Here is a 23,787-nt window from a genome sequence, read left to right on the forward strand (position 1 = left end):
CTGGAAGAAGTTTTTGCTCACTACCAACGTTATGTAACTTTTCCAATTTCTTACTCATTTTGCAGTCATTTTGACCTTGGTAAAACAGATTCAAACTATGTTCAAAGGCATTTAAGTACCTTTTTTCAGTGCTATAGTAAAAACCTCTGAAGTTAATACCCTCTCTATATTTCATACCCCTATATATTTATTTTTCTCATTCTCATTAATTTAATTAGATTGCAGTCCTTCTTTGCTCTTTACTGAGAGATCGCTCTGCAGGACAAATACATTTTTAACTTTGATGCCTAATGCTAGATGTGCATACTCATAGGTATCTACTCAAATAAAAGTGCCTGAAGTAAAGTCTTCTCCTTTCCCTGCATACAAAGTTCTCAATACAGTCAGTAAAATTGCTAGGAGTTTTTGATAATCTACATCTCTAATGAGAAAGTCATCTCTTTACTTCAATGATAACTACTTCAATGATACATAAAAGTGCTTTAGAACGGAGGTCAGTGTCTTTTATCCGGATTTTGTTTTTGAGATCACCCAGCAGCTTAACAACCAGCCGGGATATAAAATTCAGTTCTCCAGCTCTTTGTAGTAGTCTGCACTAGGTAGCAAAGTTTATGGGCATTTAGCCAACTGTCTTTTGAAGTGTTGCATCCACCTGTTTCGACATTAATCAATAAAAATAAATTCCATATGTAGCCCAAATACCCATCTTTGTGGGTCCCAAATTACAATGGCAATAATTAAAATGTTTACTTTCATGTCCCAGATGGTAACTGTGGTAGATAATCGTATTCACTGCAATTATTTTGGACTAAGTTTAGCAGTGGAAGATAAAAATCCAGTATGGTTTTGTAATGGCACACAATATTTAATTGGTTTAACTGTAGGCTTAATTATTTCCAGGTTCTAAAAGTAAAAGAAAAATGGAAATGGATTACAGGTCCAAACAGATTTATGGGGAGTTTACATGTTACTTATATAGAGATGTGACATAATGGTCACTTTGGGGTTATTGTCTTTACATTCAATGTGGTAGGTTTTGGTCATGACTTTGTAATGGTTATATTTGGGATTTTTTTGACAAAGTTATGAAAATGGGTAATGGAACCGATTACTTTTGATCATGCATATTTAGACCATACCCTTTGTAATATATAGCAGAGCAGCTAAAGCCTTTGTGTCTGCATGAAGCAGACTCATAGCTTGATACTTTTTAAAAGAGAATGAAAAATCGAGTATTTAAGTAATGTAATGATTACACATGAAGTGTAATGCAATTGTAATGATTTTGTTTGTGTTGTTATAATAAACCTAGTTGTTTCAGGCTGTATTTTGGTAGTATAAATATCCTGTGATAAAGCAGTGTTTTATGACTTGCTGAGTTTTACATTTTCATGCCATTTGCCTGACATTTGGTCTCAAAACAGCATTACTTTTAAGTGCCATTGAAGATCATTTATTTTTAATAATGTCCCTGTTCATAAATAAATTATAAAAGCTATGAGATGTACTTAAAATAGTTCACTGTGTTTCTAAATACCTTTAATAAATACAGGAATTTATAGGTATGCATGTGTATCTAAAATACAGGGAATTTTGCGTGTTCACTGTTGGAGAAAAAAGCACATTCAAATTTTCAGTCTCGAGTTTCTGTTAATGTACAAACTGTTTTCTAATGTCATTTCTTGATTAATCTTAATTATAAATTTAGTTACTTTAAATTTTTTATGAGCTTGGGTGACTTTTCACTAGAGACTGATTTGCCTCTCTTTCCTTGCTGTAAATCATGAAAAACTTTGCAGTGTAAAGCTCAGTGGAAGACATTTCACTGTAAAAACCAGTAGAGACGAAGAAAGCAATTCTGCTTTTTTTAAATTGCATGCCCCGATCCTCTTCCTGTGGAAGCTCATGGGCATATTTTGACGACTCCTTCTTTTTTCTTTTTTTTTTCCCTGAGCTTGAAATTAGGTCATGTATAAATAAAGCTGATTAAGTTGTTTTGTGAGGGAAATATTCCCACTAAAAAACTAAATTTAATCAAAATGCACATTTTTAGTGAGGAAATGTTTATTTCTAAGAGGAATAATTAAACATGTAAAATAAAGCAGAGGATATTCAGTTTTGAATGACGTTTCTGGGGAAACTGAAAAATTAGTTTACCATTTTTGAAGTTGAAGAAAATTATGCATAGAGTTGGGGATCTGTATCCCTATTTCTGTACTTTTTGTTTGTTTGATATTTCAAAAGGGAAGGGAAGGCAGGAGAGACCAGGGACATACTGATAGTCACTAGAGCAATCTACACAATTTCCTAGAGGCATGCAGAAAGACAGAAGCAGCATGTGAATGATGATCAGTTTATACATTTGTTTATTTTATGAAGACTTGTCTTCCTTCAAGGAGACACCTAAATATTGTGGCAGAAAAGAAGGCAGGCAATGGGACTATAATTCATATTCCGATCAAAAAAATATTGGTACAATGTTGAAAATACTCGTAAAGGACTTTGCGTTATTTCATAGTCGATTATCTTATTCAGAGTCACTAATAGCGTGTTTCTTGTAGTCCTTTTCAGAGTCAGTCATGGATACTATTTTCCTGAATATTGTGAAATTGTGTTCTTTGGAAATTAGCTTATTGATTCTCTTCATCTGGTGGGTTACTTTTTGAGAATGCTGGTTTCTTAATGGTTCCTAACGCTGTTCAAACACTGCGAACTGGTGGCTGAGATTAGAATTAGCTTGGGAATAAAGTCAAGCTTTACAGATTGAACAACTTTGAAATTTCCATGAAACTCTCAAATGTTTTGAAAACAAAGTTGTCTCGAGTAGCAAGACTTTCCATTTGTTTTTGTCACTTGGAAAATGCAAAGATAAAGCAGATAAATTGCTAGGAAGCAATTAAATGTCTTGCTGCCAGATGAAAGAAGGAAAGCCTAAATCCTGATGGTTTTCGTCCTCCAGGATGAGGGATTCATTTTATAGGACCTCTTAGAAAGGAAAAGTTTGCTTGGTGAGACTAGATCTTGCTGTCTTGTTTGGTCTTTCCAGAAATCAGCCTGTTCTCCATATCCAAACCTGTGGAGCTTCTGCAATGAGTCCTGGTGGGAACGCGTGTGTTTTCATCTCGCTCCAACTCAGCTGAAGTTACGGAAGGGTTTTTTGGAGATGTAGGATAGCAATAGCAGGGGATCGTACAAGACATATGTGCGACCAAGTCTGAGTTGACACAGCCCTTGTTTGTTTGTTCATTCTGTACTTTCTTACATAAAGGTGCCACTAAAAGGGATGTTTTGTACACATTTTGGTGATGTACATACTGTGTCAAAGACTGCAACGAATATGAGTCATGTAAATGAAATGCTTCATTTATCAGTGATTCAGGAAATCTGCATCATTCTTGTGCTTCAAGGGTTACAAGTCAAGCAGTTTTTAGCAAGCTGCTAATCTGCTATGCTTGCTGTATAGTTATAGTTGCTTGCTATCCCAGGAGTTTCCGGCAAATGCTCATACAATCTGATTAACATGGTTCACATACAAAGGGCGCTGGCCTGGAGACTACCACATCTCATTAATGGAAATGAATTTTTCATGCCATGGCTGCTATGTCTGTGTGTTATGACTTTCATTTCTTTTTCGATTTCTGTCTTTTTTCTGTTTTGGGGTTTTTTTTCAGCTTATTTTATTTTATTCTGTTTTTATTTTAAAGCAGGAGTGTTTGTATGAATTTTAACAACTGGTTATATTACAGGTTTGATGGGTTTTTATTTTTGCATACGGATGCTATTTTTACTAAGAAACAGATGTATCAGCAGCAGCAAAAAAAAAGGAGAGACATGGCAAACCTTTGTGTTCGTATTGAGCCCTTTAGCTCTGATTGAATACTTGATGAGTCCTGTTTAAGGATGAGGTGACTCGATATGTTCTTGGCAGCAGTCCTGCTTTGAGTGGGAGGTTGGAGCAGGTGACCTCTGGAGGTCCCTGCCAGCCAAAATTTCTGTGGTTCTGTGAATTGTCAACTTTTCAGTATAACTTCCCAGAATTAAGAGAATTAGTGTAATTGACGTATCATCCCATCTTTTTAAGAAGCTGTAACATCTACTGTGACGTGAATAGCGTTCTGTTTTATAGCTGAAAGCAGGCAAGAGAGGGCTTAGTCTTCTCTCAAAGCTGTTGCTTGGAGTCATTTTGGATTAATGTTGCTTTTTAAAGGAAATTGGAGAGAAGAATTAGTAGTCCCTATTCGCTGGTAAGTAAAGTATGCTCAGTGACTGGTCATCCACAGCTGCTTTTCTGTGGCATTTGCTATTATTAGTTGTCTTGTACAAGAATGTGTACCTGAATGTGGGTATCCAGCATCTTAAAACATCATCAAGACACGTTTAACTGATGGTGTAGAGCTGAATTAGCACAAACCATCAGTCCTTCTGTTCATGCACAATTCCTGCTTTAGATAGGAAGTGCTGAAATGCCCCTAAGCATCAATTATATAGTTTATAGCGTACTTTAACTCAGTATACCAAGCTGTATGTTTCTTGAATACGTCCTCTTAGTTCTTGTTGTAATGCACACTTTGCTTATCTTCAATGGCTAATGTCTCTAAAGCAAAAAGTACTACAGCGTAAACAAGTTGAGCTCTAGTAGCTATGCACAAACTCTGGCCTTGTCTGAAAGAACTAGAAGGTTTATTCAAAGTTTTTCCTCTAAAGCAGCTCATCTGTTTATTTTAGATTGTGAAGTATGTATTGTGCCCCTAAGGCTGCCCTGTTCATGCTTAAGTATGATATTTACTTTTTAAGAATTTATTGCTTAAGAAATTAGTACGGACGAACTATTAATAAGAACTCCTCAGAGTTCAGCCTAATAGCAGTCTATGATAAATTCTGCATATATAAAAGTTTAACTGTTAGCTTGTAGGTGTCAAAAGCAACTATAGCAGGCTGAGATGGACAACTGAGAATTGAGGTAGTCTTTAGGATAATGGACTTCTCTAGTTTATTTAATGTAATACCCTCATCTTCGTACATCTCAGCAAGGCTGAGAGATTTCTGTGAGTGATGATTGGGAGTCCGTCAAAGGCTGAACATAAAACCATAGGCTGAGCAGCTGTGCCTCTTCTCCCAAGGCTGTGGTCACAGTTGGGTAGGACTTGGTTGAAGAAGCATCAGCTCTGGCTGCTCTTTGTGACACTAATTCCATAAGGGCTGACACGAAAGTGTAAAATTCTCCTGGAAAGCTACTGAAACCATATATATTACTGCTATATAGAGCTTTACATATAGACGTACTTCATCACAGATCTGAAACGTGTTGCAGAGCGAGTGATACTCAACTAAAGGAACTAATCAGTTTTTAATTTAATATACTTCCACAATGAACTTAGTGTTGGCTGATGTGGAAAGGCGGTGTCAAGAGTGGCAGAGCAGCCTGACAGATATGTATGCGGACGAAGTGGCAGAAAGAAGGGATGCTTCCTTTGATTTTTATCCCTGGAAATCCACTCAGGATTCCTCTGTTGACCTGAACTAACGCACCTTGGATTTTCTTTTAAAGAGAAATCATAAACTCATTTCAGCATGTAGATATTGGCAGATTCAGGATGCTGAATGTCACACCGTGTTGACTATGTGTGAAATAACATGTTGTGATAAATTCACAGGAATTGTACACCATGCAAAATTACACCTCCAGGCAGGCTCAAATGACCATACTCTGACATTTCTCAAACTTGACAGCTTATTTCAGTGGAGATTTATTAAAAAAAGGTCAAAGGACACCAAACATATTACTGCTTCACTCTTCGCCTATAGCTATAGCAACACTAAATCTTCTAATATTACATCTTACGGCAAATTAAGGTTTCCTCGTTTAGGTCCTAGAAACAGGAGTAATGGCTTGAAGGTTTCATGAGCACAATATGCAGAAACAACCTTGCATTGTACCTATCATACACGGGGCTGCTGCAGCTTAATGGCTTCAGTGAATGTCGCCTTGCCTTGCCAGGAGCCGAATCAGGACCGATAAGGCGTGAATAGCTCGATTGCCTTCTGACAGGAGTCTGGCGCGTCGGTGTGCCTCGGCATGCGTATACGGGTATATAAATGTGCTTTCATAAACGTGTTCCCATCCTGGGTTGCAATAGCGGTTGCCGTGGCAACATCACTCTGTGTACTTGAGCTTTAACATTCGAGAGTTCACCCAGAAAATAAATTTGGCGTGATTATGAAGTAAACTTGCTTGTTTTCTGAATTCTTTGGATACAGATCGTTGAAAAAAGCAGAAAATTATGTTACTGCCTTACTGTGTTTTCTGCTATAAACCATACACAGAATCATTAAAGCTGTCATCCATCAAAATATAGTAAAATTCCAATAAAGCTAAATTGTAAATGTTACCATCTTCTGCTCCATAATATTTTATTTTTAAGGGCTCTATGTCATTGTTGAAATTGATAAAACTCAATAAAACCCCACTGAGCAAGAAATGAAAAAAAAAATATTCTATAGAATGTACTCTGAAATAATGATTTTTTTTTTAAGTACTGACCTATTTTTCTACAGCAAGTTAGAAGGCCACAGGATAGTGACAATAGAAACACTTGATTTGTGTGTATCAGTATTTTAAATGTATCATTTAAAAGCTGGTTTTATCCAAACAATTATTCTTGACATGAGACATTAAGGCCTCATATGTCATGTGTATCTCTAATTTCCGTGTGAAGTCTTACTAATAGGAAGATTTGTCTTCTGTAACCAGGTAAGTTTGCGAAATTCATCCTATGCTCTGAAAACCAGCCTAGATAATTTAATCTTGCAAATCACCAGGAGTAGCAGGGAGTTTGCAGGTGAAGTCTGTTCTGCTCTCCCCCATGCCTCTGTCAGCTCTGGTCTCTTCAGCAGAAGCCATAGAACCAGGGTTTTGAGAGTATTTGCCATCTCCAGCTGGAGCTCTAGCTCTTTTATGGGAACAGAAGTTGGGCACAGGTCAGTCACACGTGCAGGTTTTATAGAGGAAACCTCTGTCTGTAAATTTATTCTTTTTAAAAACAGATTTGAAATATCGTCTCTTTTTAAATTGCCTTCTCTCATGTATGCTCATTTATATATCTGAGAACATTCTGCTTGGAGATGACATGTCCTAAAGTGTCTAAGTTGCTTAAGAGCTGGCTTCCTTGTAGAAGGATGTGGAAGCAACTTATTATCTGCAATCTACATTTTTACCGAAACTTGGTCTTGGGTCCTGAGCGTGTCTCACACTTGCGGGTCTGCTGCCTGTTGTGTCCTTTTATCAGGGGGTAGATCCCTTCAGGGGTTAAACTGAAACTGCAGGGCTGACTCATGTCCATCTCATCTTTGGACTAGACTAAGGCTAGATAATCTTGTATCCCAACTGCTCCGGAGTCATCAGTTTGGGTTTTGGGTGTTGTTTTTTGTTTGTTTGGTTTTTTTTTCCCCACAGCAGAATGTGTTAATATTTTCATTGCTAGATTTTGGCAATGATTGTTAAAAACCAGGAATGGAGTCTACATTTGCAATGAGGCCAGATTCCTGTTTATAGCTCATCCATAAAAGTGACCTTTTGTTGTTTTTTTTTTGTTTTGGTTTGGTTTGTTTAAAAAAGACATGGTTGAAATCATGTGTTATTTTGTAATATTGGTTTGCACCTTTTGAAGTATAGTAGGCTTCCATTAGCACAGTTTCTTAGTGTGTAGTAGCTTGTAAGTGTACAGTTTGCAAATTTTTAAAGTTAAAATTACTTATTTTTTTGCAATAATTTAAATGTGATTGACTGTAATTAAAGAGAAAAAAAGAGATTGGCGGGGGGGGGATTGAAGTGAAATGTGCCCAAATCAAAGACTGGCAATGTAAAAATTTCCAAAGCAGAAATGAGTCATATAAAATTAACTTTCTTAAGAATTGCTCGGGCCTGTTATTGCAGCTATTGCTGTCAGCATTTTCAAGTTAAACACCATTTACAATAATTTTATTTCACATCAAATTCAACTATAAGCTTAAATGCAAATGCCCAAATAATAGGTTTTGTCTTGGTAAAGCTTTATGTTTTATTTCTTTCAGAGGCAATTATAATGTCTGGGGAAATGTAATGCAAAATATATTATTGATGAAACCTTGAATTTGGAAAAAATACGTATGCAGGCAAACTGAATATTAGGTTAGTATACGGGCAGTTGGTATGAGGAGAGATGGGAAAACGCAAAGATTAACGTGTTCAAAGAGCAGTTTTGGGTGGGTTGATAGCAGGAAGAGGTGGTTGCTGCTGACCATCCCAAATTCCCCTGGGCGTGAGGGGCAGAGGAGCTCAACAGCTGGCTTCAGCCAGGATCCAGCGGTGGCTGCAGTTTCAACCAAAGTATGGCAAGGACTGGCTGAAACACATGGCAAAAAGTTCTTTCGCAGGGAACGTATTCTTACGTTTTACAGCCGCATCCCTTCTGAACACGTTTTGTTTGCCGTAATCGTATCGTGTCTCCAAGTCCCTGAAATCCAAAGCAGGGATAAGAACTTCAGTGCTTTTTTTTCTGAGGGACCCTTGGTGTCACGTAGGCTTTCCCCCCCCATCAGCTGTTGTGATTCCTTGGGGAAGCCAAGGAAGAGATGCTGCAGCCGGGTGGCAGCTCCATTAGTAGGGAAAGAGGAGCGAGGGGCTTTGGGAGGGCGGTGGGGAGGGACAGCGTTGCTTTGGAGGAGCAGAGCCCAGTATGCTGGGGATGGGGTTGGACAGGAGCTCAGGCAGAGGTGTGGGAAGGTAAATGGCAGGGAGGTGGTTGGGGCAGGAGAGGCTAGGTGGTGGGGCTGTGACCTAGTGCAAATGAACAAAGGTAGGACATCGTTTCTTCCCCTTACACCTAGTTTAAGAAATACACAACGCATACCTCCTAGCGCTGGGAGTCCTGTTTCTCCGTCTACTTTTTTGCTTTACAATGCTATCCAACGCCCTTCCCAAGAACAGTGGGATCTGAGTGTTGAGCCCAAAGGAAAGATGAGTGATTAATTCATGGACTAAGGAACCAGGGTGTGGGGGGGCTTCTCCCACCTTGCTTGAGACTCTTGTTCTGATGTTTGCGAGTGAGTGTGGTAAAGAGTGAGCAGCTAGAAAACTGAGCTGTTAACCACCCAAACTGGAGGGAAAAGCTGTTCTGAAAATGGAAGCAAAGCAAAGTCAGCAGCACAGCACGTACCACAAGAAGTGCATGGACTCTGTAACAGAGTCATTTACAGTGATCTGATTACGCTGCAGTTTTAATAAACCTCCTAGGTAGGCTATGCATATATCACAGATGCTGTTAGCTTCTATAAGTTCAGTAAATATTTCTGAGTTTTGTTTCAGGCAAATAGGTGTTTGCAAACTAAACATGTCTAAGGATGGAGAAGATCTATGTTAGTAATACATGCCCAGCATATTAGAGACCAGCTGGGTCTGCCTCATTTTTATGGGATAGTTGTCTGCTTGGTGAGAAGGAGCTTCCTAGCAATTCTTCTTGTTCTGAGCCCTAGACCTGCAAAGGTTCTGAAAAGGCGGCAGGCAAATACATATGTGTGTACCTATGCACACCTGGATGGCCCAGGATATTCTAGCTCAAGCAACCGATGATTTGATCACTGCTTTGACAGGCAAGTTAACTCTGGCTTCCAACTGGACTTCACTGTGTGCAAGTCTTATCAATCGAGGTGCATTATAGACCCTGTTCTTGTTGTGTAGCCATCCTTTGTGTTAATATTTATGGTATCCTGGTCTGCACGGCTGTCCGTGATATAATAAAATTGGTGAGAGATTTCGAAGAAGTTAAATATTCTGCATTGCTCACATATGCCAAAAAGCACTTATTAGTGTTATGTGAAGAGACAAGCTGGACTCACCTTACCTGTGTTCTACACACCTTCTTTCTCAAGTCTGATCTCTCTGTTCTGTCTTCTGCTACAACACTGCATGTTCTTCCAGATTGTTTGTCTTGAGTCAGCTAGTGAAACGTGAACAACTGGAAAGTTTTGTCATTTGTTTTTATATGATGGTTGTGCGGAGTGACAAAGAACTTAATTGTCCTACTGTAACTGAACTGGTTGCCAAGCCCATATCCCAAACGTGAGGGAAGGGAAAAATCATTACTGCAGAAAATTAAGGAAGTGATGATGGAAATATCACATTATTCTTTGAATTACAGTGTAGTGTAATGCCACTGTTGACAAAGGCATCATAATCTTTTCTGCAAAGAACTTTTGCAAGGTATTTATAACCCTGAAGAAGTTTGTCTAGGCTTGAAACTTGGCATCATCTCATCTAACAAAGTACTAAATTGTTGTCGTATACACTTTAAAGACTTGTATGTGTGGTGGGTGTTGATTTCTATGATAAGTACAGCTATTTGCCCTTCAAACAGGTGACAGTATCTGCTTTGGGGGTTTGCCTAGACACAAAAAGATTACAAGGACTTAAAGCAAAAGTACTCTGTATAGAAGATACCGAGAAGAAAATAAAAATTAAAGAACCTTTAAAAATTACATTAGCCAACAACCCTGGGTTTCTGGTTTTATGGCTATACAAAGAGGCCGCAAGGCCTCTAGTACAATTTCTGGGTAAAACCTTCCTTTTCAGTAATGAACACTAAGTGGCCCAAGAAGGCATTTGCTATGGGCAGCATGTTAACACTTGGCACTCTTCCTTCTGTGAATGAGCCTGCTGATCGTCTCAGCTATTTATGAACTGGATTTAACAACTACAGCGCCAGTCACAAAGAATTTACTTTTATATATTCATAGTGGTCTTCCCGTGTAGGTTTCATAAAATGTGTGTATAAGCTGACCTTTCTGTTGTGGAGGTATTAGAGAGTGGCAGTGATGCAGATGCAACACCTTTCATGTAGTCCTTATTATATAGTTTTCAAAGGCTTCATTGATAAGGGATTCAAGCAGGAAAACTATCACAAAAAAAGTTTCTGATTGTTTCATAGCAAGATGTACCTATCAGAAGTGTTATTTTTAAGATCAAAGAACAGTTACATAGTTTTGAAATGGGCTCATTAAGGCAATAATGATCCGATAAAGCTGACTCTCCTGATTTCTTGTGTACAGTCAATTGAAAGGATATTTAGTATTGATCTGATAGCTCTCTACAAACATTCTCCCCACAAATAAATGGAAGTATAGAAATGCACATCAACTTTATTGGTCATCAGCTTGCCTCTGTCCAGTATTGCAGAGTTTATGATCCCCTTTGCTGTCCCTATAGAATGGCTTTAAAGCTCACTCAGTGCACATTCAGACTTCTGGCATTTTGCAGTTGCTCTTTTATCTTTATAATAAAACATGTATTTAACAACAATTAAATGTTGAAACAGCTTGCTGGCAGATGGGATGGATTTTCTATCTCCTGAAGTTTTCGAAAGTGTCTTTCAAAAATGTGTTCATTTTATGGTCTGTTACAGAGAAGACTGAACCAGAGTATCATAGTGTTTTTTTCTTGACTTCATAGTTTATCCATATTTCTATTGTCTATTTTTTTTGTTATTCTCAAGGTAGTGTTTATCCCTCTAATTCCTACCTAAAATTACATTTGATACATAATCTTTTAGTCACGCCTACTTCCTTAACCAGCCAAATACTAAACAGAACTGGTAATATAGATTACCTGGTACAAATGACTTGTGCCTTGAGACCCCCTTCCTAAAATTGCTGTTGGCATGGTTAAATACAACGTGGGCCCTAATCTCAGGTACTTCGTGGTAACTTGTGTTTTGTTCTTACACTCAAATAATGAACTTAGCAATATTAGTAGAAAAAGCGAAGATGTTAACTGGGGCTACTCTTGCATTCTTTGCATTCTGACTAAAGTGAAGGACACGCTTTGCTAAGAAGATCCCATACTCCAAAGACTGGTCTCAAATATAAAACTGAATTGAATATTGATTTTTATTTTAGTTTGGGTGTTTTTTTTTCCTGGAGTGAGGTAACTGGTTTTGGTGCTTTGTATCAAAATTGAATTGCTGAGATACTAAGCTGTGGAATGTGGTTAGTACTCATCTGCAGTAACAACCATTTGAAGAAATTTCATAGGAATTTTTATTATGTGCTTATGTGTAGATTTAAATAACCTTTATTAATACAGTCCATTGAACAATAACATACGTTTTTAAAATGACATACAGAGAAAACTTAACTACCACAGATATGCAATGGTCAACATTTATAAACTCAGCAAGATTAACATTTGCCGTGCAACTGCATCTGAAAAACTGCCTTAATTCCTGTTCTATGGGTAATACTGTAGTAATCTGTTAAGGGTTTATTGATTTGGCTAAAGCAGTTTGTGAAATGACTGTAGTAATTCTAGAGTCAAAACTATGTATTTATGGAATACAGTAGTGATTTGTTTTTCTTTTAAAGGACAAAATACTTGCCTTTAATTTCAAATAAAAAGCAGTATGAAATGGAGTCGTAAAGATGAGGTTGTTGGGCAGCTGTTATTATCTAGTAGTGACCTCTGTGATTGATGGTTTGCAAATTAATTCCTCCACCGACAGGAGGAGATAGAGTGAGAGGGCAGATAAACAATTTGAAAATCAGTTAGCTCAAATTTCCAGAGAATATTAATAAATCACTTGATGTCCAGTTGGTGCTTGGTAAGAAGCTTAGCGTACCAGGGATCGGTTCTGGGGCTGACATTATTTAAATATCTTCCTGAACAACATGGATGGGGACACAGCATGCTCCCTTGAGATGTCTCGAGGTGATGCACAATGGCGGGGGAAGACGTTGACCTGCTGGATTGTAGCGCTGCAGTTCAGAGGGACCTTCACAAACCTGAGGGCTGGGCTAACAGAAAGTCTGTAAAGTTCAGCCAGAACAGCTTTGCAGGCTAAGCCATTTGTTGACTCAACTGGAATTTAGAGACTTAACATTTGTTACCATTATTTAAATCAATAATGCAGATTTTCACGCTAATTTAAGGTGCTTTAGTTTAGCTCGTGCTAAAGTCTGTTGCTTCCACTACATATAGAAGAATTTGGACTGCAGGTGGCGAATTGGTTTGCCAAGTGTGTACAATAGCTACGCTTGAAACGTATACCTCAAGTATGGGCTCTCTTGACTGTTCGTAGACTGCCTGATGCTTACAGGTGAGGGATATTTATATGGCTGTACAAGGAAATAGGATCTGTAAATTGGTATGGTATAGAGCAAGATAGTCTTTTAGTGGACAATGGGCTGTTTCATTATATTAATGCTTTCTAACAGTTTGCTCTCTTCAGAGAGCTTCAAAAAGCTAAATTCTACGTTGCCGTTAGAGTAGGTTCATCTATTATGTGGCCTCAATAATGCTATCTGGAGGTTAGTCTTAGAGAAAGAAAATGCCTTAAAAGGTAAAAATGGAGGGATAATGTAGTGTTGTAGGTGTCAGTCCAATATCCATCACTGTGAGAGGTTTAATATCTTTATCTTCATTTTATTCTAATTGATGAGTCAGTCTGATGTTTGAAAAGCCCTAAAGTACAGATGCTTATGTGATGGAACAGCTATTGTCAAAGTGTGGAGGAAAACGGCACCCTATTGTTGCAGTCTGTTAAAAATGATTTGTTGAAAATTGACTTTGAATGTTTGTACTGGAGGTCAGAGTTCCCTTTAGAGGGCTCGTACTTCCATAGAAATATCTCGAAGTGCCACAGATATGCCTTGTTATTAAAGGAATGATTTTGATATAAATACTTACCTGGCAGTGCTTTTGATTCATTAAAATGGGAAAAATAAGTGGAGCAAAACAGCTGGGACAATTTCTAAGTAAATTCATCAGTCATTCAGGAACTATGCATTTAAAATACCTATAAATAATAGAATGCTTCATCTAAATGGAAGCCTTTTATTGATGTGTAAGTACAGTGTCACCCTGAAATTTCTTTTTTAACTTGTCATTTCCTTGTGTTTAGAATCAGATCAGCCAAGTTATATTATTTCTACTTTTTCAACTTTATTTTAACAGCGTTATTTCGTATGGTGTGTGAAATGAAATTGATACACACAGTTTTTAAGCTTTAAAATTACTTTCAGGTAATAAATAATTGTTTTGGAAACTCTGTGCCTTCACTCAATTTTTTTTAATATTATCTTGGGGACTGACGAAATAATAGGATAACTTTTGTGTTTTGCCATTGGCACTTGTAAATTCCCTTTATTCATATACTTACAATATATTATATTCCCTTAAATAGCTTCTTTCCTCTCTGACGGCGTTCATGGGACTGCTGATCTTCTACAAAAGAAGACAGGACGATGGAAACGGGGAGAGTGAAATACTGAGAACCCCTTTTTTGCTTTTTATTGTATATGTTTAGTTCTCCTAGGTTTACGAAGAATAAGTAAATTTTTTGTGTATGCATAAGGAAACAAACACTTAGGGTTTTTTTAAATTTTGTTTTAATAGATAAGAAGATGGCCTATCACAAAGTGAATGCAGACCAGAGAGCTCAGGGGCACTCTCCGTACCTTGATAACGATGAGCTTCAAGCCACAGCGCTGGAACTGGAATGGGACATGGAAAAAGAGCTGGAGGAGCCTGGCTTTGACCATTTCCGACTGGATGGTGCGATCCAGCATCACCTGGGGAACTCCCAGAGCCCTGACCTTGATCTCGAGCCCATCCAGCCTTCATCTTCTCCAAAGGGAAGATTCCAGCGCCTTCAGGAAGACCCTGACTATGTCTCACACTATACAAGACAGGCACCAAAGAGCAACCGCTGCAGTTTTCTTCAGATACTGAAAGTATTTTGCACTGCTTTGATTTTATTTATTTTTGGAATTGTAATAGGATATTACGCACGCAAGAAATGCCCTTCTTCCCCAACATCTCAAGAACCAAATAACCCTCATATCTACCATGAAATTCTCAAGGAAATCAAAGCTGAAAATATTCAACAGATTTACAGGTATGTACCCTGACATCTTTTTGTCTAAATGTTAGGAGCCAATGTTAAGACTTTTTGTGATTTCTTTTATGTGGAATCTTATTTACAAGCCTTGACTTTTTCTTCGTGTTCAGTTCTCTCATGATGCTTGGGAAGCTTTCATAAACATACACAAAACTAGAGTAATTTTTAACAATGTGGATTTGTGTTAGTCGTTACAGTTTTTGCTTTAATGATGTTCTATCGCTAAATATATTAATATTAGCTTTAATGTATTTGAATTGAAAAACATAGATAATTCAAAGTGAATAGAAATACAGATGATAGACCAACTGTCCTAGATCCAGTTGATTGTCAGATAACATTGTTGAAAAGCAAGATTTTAGATGGTGTTTTGTAATATTTGGTGCTTTGAGAAATCCCTATGTAGGGATCCTGGCTTTTATTTTTCAGTCTATACAGTGAAGTAAACCTTTAGTCTGCATGGGTTTGTGATGGAAATGAATATAAAATGTTGTAGAATACCTACTGACTGGGTTTGATTTTAATTTTTTTTTCCCATGTGGAATCTTTTCACTGCTTTGAGAGTTTATATAACACGTTCGTATCAGAGTATAATCACTCTTCTGTAGCAGTGAATGTGGAAGAAACTAGGTTTTCCTGCCAACTTTTGAAAGTTATTTCTGTACGAGGGGAGAGATGAGCTTATTTCTGGCTTCTGGAACTGCAAGTTCCTTTTTCATGATAAAGGAAGCGCATTGCAGATTTTTTGATCAGTACCAGTTCAGAAGCAGCAGAACTTAACATACTTCAGGTTAGAAAGGACTGTTGTCATGGACATCCAAAGAGTTGTTCTTGCGTAGATCAGAAATAGGTTGAAAGTAACCACGGAAGTCTTCTAACATAATTTGTCTTTTATTACATTTGCTAACTCAAGCCTAAAATCCTGAAGCAGTTAGTACCATGTTTTGAGCCAACACTGTTACTAAAGTCAAGGGAAAAAAAAAATAGATGTGAAGGATTTCATGTCAGTTTTCACATGATGAACTGTCTCCACTTTATACGAATCTAATTATTTTCATAATGGGAAAGGGTATAGGTGATGAAAAATGTTGATTCTGAATGGTAAAAAATAAACATCTTCTCGGAGAGTAAATTGAACAGAATTCTGTCATTAGGCTTAGTCATGAGCAAAGTATTGCAATAAGCTAAGCCCTACTGATTGGATATTACACAAATCACAGCAAATTGCAGAGAAGTCTGTCAGTCTCAGGATAATACTCCAATACTTTGTGTTTGGGGACTGGGAATTGCTTGCCATTTTATTATTTCAAAGGGTGTTTAAAACCCTTCGTTTTCAAACTCTTCACTTTTCAAGCTATTTCAGCTAGCTATTAGGTTATTAGTGAGAATCTGGACTTTAGGTAAAATGAATTATATATATGAATACTTCGGAACTTAACTTACGTAGTCGCTATCCTTTAACATCATTCTTGGCATTTGGTAATTTTTTTCTACATAATAGCATGTTTTCAACAAATGTGGTCACGCATTAATTCAGCTACCTATCGATTCTGTATATAAATATACAACCAATGCTTTTAGTATACCACATTATCCCAAAGATTTTTCTTCACCCAACGTTTTGATCTGAGACAGTCTTTATCCCATGTTGTGTTAAGTTGCTTTCCCTCAACATCTGTTTGGCAAGAGTCAGAGTTACTGCAATGAAACCTGCGTATATGTAGCCCCGCAAATATAGAGCACGCAACATATGTTGCTTGGGAAAGAAAAGGCCCAAACCTGACAAAATCAATGTATGTTATTGTAAGACTTCTTTCAATATAATGTACTTTGAGTTACTAGGAATAAGTGGCAGCTGCTTAGCTTGCAATTTCTAAATGTTACTGAGAATGACATTAATTTAATTTTCTTAGCTTACTACTTCGATCAGACTCAGTAATGGTAAGGGATTTTGCTAACAGTCCTGATAAAGGACTTAGGAGAAAAAAAATAAGGCATAAAAGACAGAGCAGTGCCAATCATATCGCCCAAGCAGACATCATCTTAGTGCTTGGAGGTCTGGAGTGGGAGCTTCCTATTGGGATGTAATCTGCTGTGGTCAGATGAAGCTTTGAGGATTGGGACCCTCTGGGCTTCTGAAGAGGTTGCAGAAGTGCACCAGGGAACTTGTGTTGATTTTGTTGGGATTTGGACCGGATTCTGTGCGAGCTGAATGAAGCCTCTCTACCAATCTGTGTTAGGAATGGAGAATCATGTAGGATAACAGCAGTTTGTCTGCTCGGGTTGCTGAAATGGGGGATGCAGGTGTTCCTGTCCAGCTTCTCCATTGGAGGCTCTTGGTGAGAGCTTGTGTGTCGCTCTTCTGTCAAACCCATACTGGCTGTCTGCATCAGCCAGGTCTGTGTTAAGTCTTTTTCCTAGCAGACATACTAGAAACGATTAGGTAAGAAAAGTAATTGTGCTGGCTTGCATTCCTTCAACTTTGCACCTTGCTTCCCATGAAATGTCAATGCTACAGAAATTCAGTGCAATTTAGCACGATTGTAATTACTGGCCTTGGTCAAGTTGCCTAATTAATGATACAGCCTAAGTAAAGATTATCTCTGTAAGCCTTTTTGAACATTTCCCCTCATCCCCGCAGGGAAGCGGTTACGGTGTTGATGATAAAAAGTAGAAATCATTTTACTCCTGATGTTTCAGAGGTTTCAAGAGGACTTAAGTTGTCCAAGGTGCCTGAAAAGGGAGAAAGGAGTCACCACAAAAAAAGAAGACTTTTCCTTACCCTGCACAACGCATTTTACATGCTGACAAAAATTAGGATAAATATTGTTAATAGTATTCAATCAGTAAATCTAGCATTTTCGGAGTGTGAAAACTAACTGCTCAGAGAAGCAACCTGTTCCATAGTACGAGCGGAGTCAGAACTGGTAATACCAGACATAATTCTGCAAACATCACTGAGCTGATAGGAATCTAGTAGTAGTATATCTCTTTGTGCCATGAATATGACTTCTTTTCGGTTTTCTTTTGGAAGACATATGAAAAGGTTTTAGTTCATGTTTGGTGTAACTTAGCTCCCATAAGCCTTCAGGGTGAATATGAAACGGGGATCAATCCCACATCCAAAAGAGATCAAATAGAAGTCGAGATACAGAATACTTTGAGCGCTGTTTAAAATTGTATTTGTAACCAGCAGAACTTACTAGGGCAACACAGGTGGACAAACCTGGTAAATTTGTAGGCTGAAAGTAGGCTATCTCCTGGGACAGCTAGGTTGAGACTCCATGGCAAGACTGAGTTTTCGGAGACGTTTTAGAGGGAGTGTGTCAAGAGGGCATAACTGGAGAGTAGTCATCTGTGCTTTGAATCCGCGGTCTTGCTCCCTGAGGAATGTGTCTGCAGCTGTGAAATATAATCGTTAGAATAGGAAAAGTCCTGTTTTCAAAAGTGATGAATGCGTTTAGATGTGGAAGTCTCTAAAGTTTATAATAAATGCTTAAGGTCATAAGAGGCAGACTTTCAAAAATACAGAAATGCCCAACAATTTTGCTAAGCACACTGTTGAATTCTCGAAAGTAAATGAGCCCAATTTTCAATGAAAACTGACTTTTTAAAGATACTTCTTAAAATGGGATTCAGATTTCTAATACCACTGAAGTGCTTTTGAAAATTCAGCTGTTTTTTTCCTTCTTGCTGTGTGTATAAAGGGGGTTGCTAAAGAAGTGTATCTTTATCCTGTTGCTGTGCATCTACCAGATGCAGACTAACTATCCAATGGTCATTACCACATAATTGAATTATTTGCAGCAGATTTGTGTTTATAATGAGTGGATTGATTATTTGTTTTGTTTTGGTTTTTTATGTTTTTTTTCCCTCCTCCTTCCCCAAATTAAAGATGAGTGTGCCATTTGTGCTGTGTAGTGTCCCCTCTGCCTCCTGGGTGATTTTTTTCTTGCACTACCTTCAGGAAGAAGACAAGGGAAAAAAATCTGAGATGCCCTGGTCTGGAGTTAGAGGGAGCGTTGTCACTGACTTCAAGGTTACTGTCACTAGCTGCCAAGATTTTGGTCATCATATATGTTGCTAAGCTTTTATATTTTAGAAGGGTAAAACATTTGAGTTTTGTGCAAACTGAACTTTGGTGAGTGTTTTCAGTTAAGGTTTGAGTTGAATGTTATTAACGAAACCTAAAGGGACAAGGCAATGAAAGCATAGAAAGTAGCAGATACAGTCTCATCAAAGACCCCTAAGATTATAATAACTACTGCTATCCAGTTTGGCATTTTTTTCTTAAAGAAAATATTTTGTGTTGCATGTTTAACAGTGCTGAGCATTTCAACAGGGGAAATGCAAAAGGTGGTATTTTTATTTTATATGAAATTATTTTAATTTTGTTGCTCCAAAACCAGATAAAAATGAAACAATCCTAATTTGTTTGGAAATTGTGGGACTACGATAATGTTTTTAGGAAGTTGTAAGTTTGGCGTTGACTCTTGTAAATCAAGCTGATAAACAAAGATTCACGTCAAATAATAAGGGTAAAGAAAAATGGACAATTGTGTTGATGTCAGTGATAACTCTAGCTATACCTTTTTTTTTGTCAGATTAGTTAATTCTCTCAAACATTATTTTAAAAATTCTTATAGCCTTATTCTGCTTTACTCTAATTCCTTTCAACAGTCGTACATCCTGGTTCCTGTGAGATTCACGGTCCTCTTGGATACATTTTTCCATGATTAAGACTGGGTTGGGGGCCACAGACGGAAGAGTCTTTGCTTTGCTCTTCATCCGGTCTATAGAGCAGCTCCTACATTTCAACTCTGCTTTTCATCCTGTATAGTCTGACTCAAACGCTTTCTTCACTATCATTTTTTTTCCCCCCTCGAGCAATAGGGAGGTTTAAATCCCTTTGTAATACATCTAGTTGTAACTAACTGTCCTTTGGAGGCATATCTGTTCCTTCTTCCAGCTGGCAATATCGCCTGCAGAATCTCCCAAATCCATCTCGAGCAAGAATTGATTTGTCACTGGTGCCTGATGCCATCCATAACTTAAGCTTAATTCTTCAAAGGGCTTTGGGAGAGTAGGCAGCAGCAGCTCTCCTACGCGGTCATGGCCAAAGAAACAAAAGTGCCTACGCAGTGAGAAAAGGAGTTTACTTGTTTTTTCTGAAAGTGAACTGAGATACTTCCATACCCAAGTGTTTCTTGTCCCTGATCGGTTATAATCGGTACTGCTAAAACCTTGGAGCTTCAAACCTTTTTATCGGGTAAAGCCTGCGAAACACAGACTTCACGAGCAAAGAGAGCCTAGAACTTCTTGGAAAATGTCAGTTCTGGAGATTTGGACTGAATTAAGTTTACAGGCTGCTGCTTGGCAAAATTGCCTTTGCTGTCCCAGGAATGAGAAATTATGGCAGGAGCAGAGCCTCTCCTAAAGGAAGGGTATGAGGAGAGAAAGGAGGGCTCTGGTGACTGCTTCGCTTAGGAAAGACCCATTTTGTCCCTACTGCTGTTAACAGCTACTGTTAATTAATAGCTACATACTGACATCTACATGGCCGATGGTAGCAGTCTGCTGGCCTAGACCACTGCTCACTTGTGATCGGAGCGGTTGTCTTTGTGTCCCCTGTACACAAGAAAATTCTGGGGTTTTTTTGTCATGCCAGCAGTTGAAAAATGCATTGCAAAAAGCAAATCTCAGTGGGAAGTCATCCTCTTCCTTCCTGTATATCAGTCTCAGATATCTATTGTATTGCCATAAAAGCATTAAAGTATATGCAAGTATTACATGTATTTAGACTGAGCATGAAGTCCTTCTTACTACATCGTCAGAAATGGATGTTGGCATGTTCCTGGGTAACCGGGAGCTAAGCGAGCTCTCTAGATTTATTTCATTCCCACACTCTGTGTAATCACTTGGGATTCTCTTTATTCACATGATAATTTTGAATGTGTATTTATAAGTACAAAGCCCCTTTTGAAAGGAGATAAGAGTAATGGCAAACCAGTGAAAGTTCCCACTTATCCTCCTGGTAGCTCCCCAGGGAAGAATGGCTCTGAGAACATGAGGAGGTGTCTTTTGTGGAAGAAAGATGCCCTGTGTGACCTGAGCGGTATCTGTGGAACGGTGACTTGATAAATTTAGGCTCCAGATACCCGCTTATGTCAAATAGGATTTTTTTTCTTTTTTAAGCAAAAAAGTAGGTGATATCTGTACTTCAGAGGTGTTAATAGAAAGGCTTGTCTGCTTTATAGTTTTCTTTGGTTTCATTCAATTTGCCCCCCCCCCCTCCCTTTTTTTTAATAAGTTGCCAAATATAGCTCTTGCATTTGTTTTTCTGTACATGAAAGAAGGAAGCATTATATTGATACAATGCTTGACAAGGAGGTGTAAGTTTGTTACTGTTTGGGTCAGTTACAGCTTATGCTTGTAAAATTCCTCTTCCTTTTTGAAAAACGTCTTAGCTTTTGGTTTCCTTAACACTGAAGGGGACATGTTTCATGTTTCAAGTGCACTGTGTGGTTCACCGAAAACAAATTTTTCTCTCGGTTGATTATTTTTTTAATGGTTACCATAAAAATAGATTTTTAGATGTTTGATTTGGGAAGTCATTTACAGTAAAGTCTGATTTTTGTATTATAACTGTGTCCTTTGTAAACAAAGTACACAGCGTTTCCTTAAAATAATTTTTCTAAGCAATACACTGCTGTGATAATGAATTGGATCCAATAAGCTCTATTATGCCACATCAGCATAATAAGTAGAGTCACTTGATAAATTTCCTTATCTGTCACAGCCCACAAGAATGGCTTCTGTCTTACTGCTCCTTTGTCAAAACCAACATACAGTTATGTGCTAGGGAAAATAGAAAAATCACAGTTGGGCCAACTTACCACTTAAGAAACTCTTTAAAGACAAAAAATGTATTTTAGTTTGTCTTTGAGATGTAAGAAAGTAAAAGAGAGATTTCCAAACCTCTGAGACCTTCTCTCAAAAGAAGAGAAGCAGGAGGATTTGTGTGGTTTATGTGATGTCCTGAGTGGACATCAAATGTCATCAGTGTGAAAACTGAGAATGAGGCTTTTGAGTATTTTCTTATAAATGTATCATTCCAGGTGGTGTATTTTGTGGAAAAGCAAAATGTATAGATAAGCTAATTGGGAATTTTTGAAGATGATCTCCCCCCCTCCTTCCTTAAATCTGCCAGTTTTTGTGGTACAGTGTCTGTTTCAGTGCAACATTCCTAGGCTCAGAGTGGCAATTTGAGAGGGGAAGATGGGGGACAGCTCAGTACTGCCGGGAGGTTACACAGGATGTAGGGGACTGAGGGTCACCGTCCTGTTCTGCAGTAGGTGGAACACGACCTGGCACCTGATCTTCTCCCATTGCAGTGCTTTCCTACATGACAACTCCGTGTTGGTACAGGGCATCACATTTTCTAAGAAAAAGTAACACTAGTTTTTGACAGGCTCCAGAGTATAAATGAATTTTGCTCTGATCACTTATTTTTGGATTGTGTAATCCTACTTATTTTAAAATTAAAGATTACCTTGCAGTAATTGCCTTAAACTCGTCGTAGCAGAACTGTGGTTCGGGTTTAGAGAGAGAACCAATTTCCAAGACCATTACCTATCTACCTCTTTACCATGACTGCTGAAAAGTATGGGGCAATTTAGTCCCAATTAGAACAGCAATTCTGAATGGTGACAAGTACTACTTTTCTTAATAGATGGTGAAATGAGCTGTGTCAGCATAGATGAGAGAGTAATTTGCGTTTTAAAGTTCCGGCATACCTTGCTCCTGCCTGCTTGGGGTAACGGAGGGATCAGGGAGGGACTGATGATACCTTGAATCTTCCTGTTCGCTGGGCTACCCCAGGACATCTCGCTCTCCCCTTTGCCTGGGGCTGTTCGGAAAGCTTAAATTTTCAGGGGATTGTTTCTGTTTCAGCATGACAGTCTGGAACAGATGGTGAAACAAGTATGGATTTTTAAAATCCATACTTCTTAAAAAACTTTTGGTGAGTGGTAGGCCCTGTACTTGACTTTACCTGAAAAAGAGAAATACTTAACTCGACATTTCTGAGCAATTCTGACATTAATGCTGCCTGAAAGGCAGTATTTAGAGGCAACAGACTTATTTACGTTGCCATCTATCAGTTTTATAGATGTAACCAAACCATATTTCTTCTAACAGAAAGAATCTGAGGGAAAAAAGCACACGGCCTGCTGACATGACAACCAGTTTTCATTTTAGGCCGTTTGCTTCCAATGCGGAAATACCGGAGGATACAGAAATTGGACAGAGTTGTCCTTCACTGTCCAGTCCTCGCAACTCAACAGAAGGAGAATCAGTAATTTTGGCTAGTGGTCCTAGGCACGTACCTATGAAGATACTGAAAAACCAACCTTCGAGAACAAAACCCCTTAACAATTTAATTAGTGGCACTAGATACGCCGACTATCTACTAATTACCTGAACAACTGCAAGAGTTTGCTCCTGCTGAGTTAACTGTATTGGCTCTCAACTTCTCAGCGATACAGCGTGCTCAGAGGGTGGCTGTTTTCTCTGAGGAGATGGTGGCACAGGGCATTGCAGAGAGTTCTCTTGTAAAATTTCTTAAGCACCAAACACTCGCAAATTCCTGTTTAGGATGCATCTCTCATCAGCAGAGTGTAAAACTGAAGTCTATTGGTACTCTTGAGATACGGCGTTAGAGTGCTGTAATTCCATGGTATGCTCTGCAACAATTAGCAATTAGTTTCCTGCCTGTACACATAAATCAAATTAACAAAGCCTCAAGGGGAAGGAGTTTTCTCAGCCCTCTTTGGTGGTGCTTTGACATCCAGTTCCCTAC

General features: G+C 38.3%; 1 protein-coding gene across 1 annotated transcript in view; it reads left to right on the forward strand.

Moving 5' to 3' along the window:
- Positions 1 to 23,787, forward strand: part of NAALADL2 (N-acetylated alpha-linked acidic dipeptidase like 2) — a 644,640-nt gene that overhangs the window by 195,575 nt on the left and 425,278 nt on the right. The window contains exon 4 of the mRNA XM_075031410.1: positions 14,423 to 14,924. Coding sequence (XP_074887511.1) covers positions 14,431 to 14,924 — 494 coding nt within the window. The 5' untranslated portion in view covers positions 14,423 to 14,430. The remainder of the gene's footprint in view (positions 1 to 14,422; positions 14,925 to 23,787) is intronic.

Source organism: Buteo buteo, chromosome 7 (assembly GCF_964188355.1).
Source record: "Buteo buteo chromosome 7, bButBut1.hap1.1, whole genome shotgun sequence".
In the NCBI taxonomy this organism is placed as follows: domain Eukaryota; kingdom Metazoa; phylum Chordata; class Aves; order Accipitriformes; family Accipitridae; genus Buteo; species Buteo buteo.